The sequence below is a fragment of the Penaeus monodon genome, chromosome 33, assembly GCF_015228065.2.
Source record: "Penaeus monodon isolate SGIC_2016 chromosome 33, NSTDA_Pmon_1, whole genome shotgun sequence".
In the NCBI taxonomy this organism is placed as follows: domain Eukaryota; kingdom Metazoa; phylum Arthropoda; class Malacostraca; order Decapoda; family Penaeidae; genus Penaeus; species Penaeus monodon.
The window spans coordinates 18264791-18265874 of record NC_051418.1 but is presented as its reverse complement, the minus strand read 5'-3'; the positions used below and the strand labels follow the sequence as shown (position 1 = coordinate 18265874).

Here is a 1084-nt window from a genome sequence, read left to right as displayed (position 1 = left end):
ACACTGTTCATCATCGAAAAATAGTCTACATCCACAAGCATATGCACTTCCAAAAACTGATCTAATAACACGTTTGCACAATATCACATTCAATTGATTGAAAAATTATCCATATAGTCTTTGACGAAGCTTAAGATAAGAATATTTCGTGATATGTTTTCTCCGTGGGAGAAAATGCGACGAAAACCTTACAGAAATGGCGAAGATCAAAGAAATTAGTTTGAAGATCCGAGTCAAGTCACGGGAAATGAGACAAATAACGACACTCGAACAAACAATGACAGTGACGTATTTAGTTGTTAAGGACCTTGTGAGACAAATACATCTAGACAATGTATAGGAACTCTGCTGCGGAAGAGGAAAACCGGAAATTTCAGCAACTAGTTTTTGGTCTGGGTGCTCAAGAGTGACCATCTGAAGCCCCGCATGGAAATGACAATATCTTTTGTATTATACATTCAGAACGCGCTTCGTTCTTGTCTTTCATGAGGGTCAGTTCCACAAATGAAGTGACCACATCATATCGCATTTTCTGGTCATCACAATAAAATTGTAGAAAAGTAAGTCGGAAAAAGAAACAAGAAAGTAAGTATAGGACAAGACGATTTTGATTTCAAATATACCACACGAGTTCTACTGTCGACTGAGTAGCTTCAGTCTCACTTCTATGACTGTTTGGATGCCCCCCTAGTCCGAGCCGCGTAGTTGCCTTACAAAACACTTTCGGAAAGCTGATTCTGCTGCAGATGTTTGCCGCCGGCCAGCCTGCAGATGTCAAAAAACCTGCTTTCGTGCGGGCTGCTCAGCTGGGTGATGACTCTCCTCCAGCGGCCGTCGGGCTTCTTCGCACCTTCACCTCCCTCGCCGGCGCCTCCGCCTTCGCCAGTGCCGTTTTTCTTCCCCACATGACTTGCAGCGTCACTTCCTCTTCCTCCTTTTCCCTCGGCGGCTCCCTCCTTCCCTGCTGCCGTCCCTCTGCCGCCCTTTTTGTTGAAGGAAAAGCGCGACGCGGGGACGCCCCCACCGGAGCAGGTCGCATCGATGTGGCAGCTCGGGTAGGCGCCGCACTGCACGGGGAACAAAC

At 46.9% G+C, this 1084-nt stretch overlaps 1 protein-coding gene across 1 annotated transcript in view; it reads right to left on the bottom strand.

Annotated features, from left to right (window-relative positions):
- Nucleotides 1-6: 6 nt before the first annotated feature.
- The window catches only part of LOC119594288 (nephrin-like), a gene marked incomplete in the record, with an annotated part of 56014 nt that continues 54936 nt past the window's right edge, over nt 7-1084 (bottom strand). Inside the window, 1 exon segment of the mRNA XM_037943350.1 lies at nt 7-1067. Within this exon segment, the coding sequence (XP_037799278.1) occupies nt 711-1067 (357 nt within the window).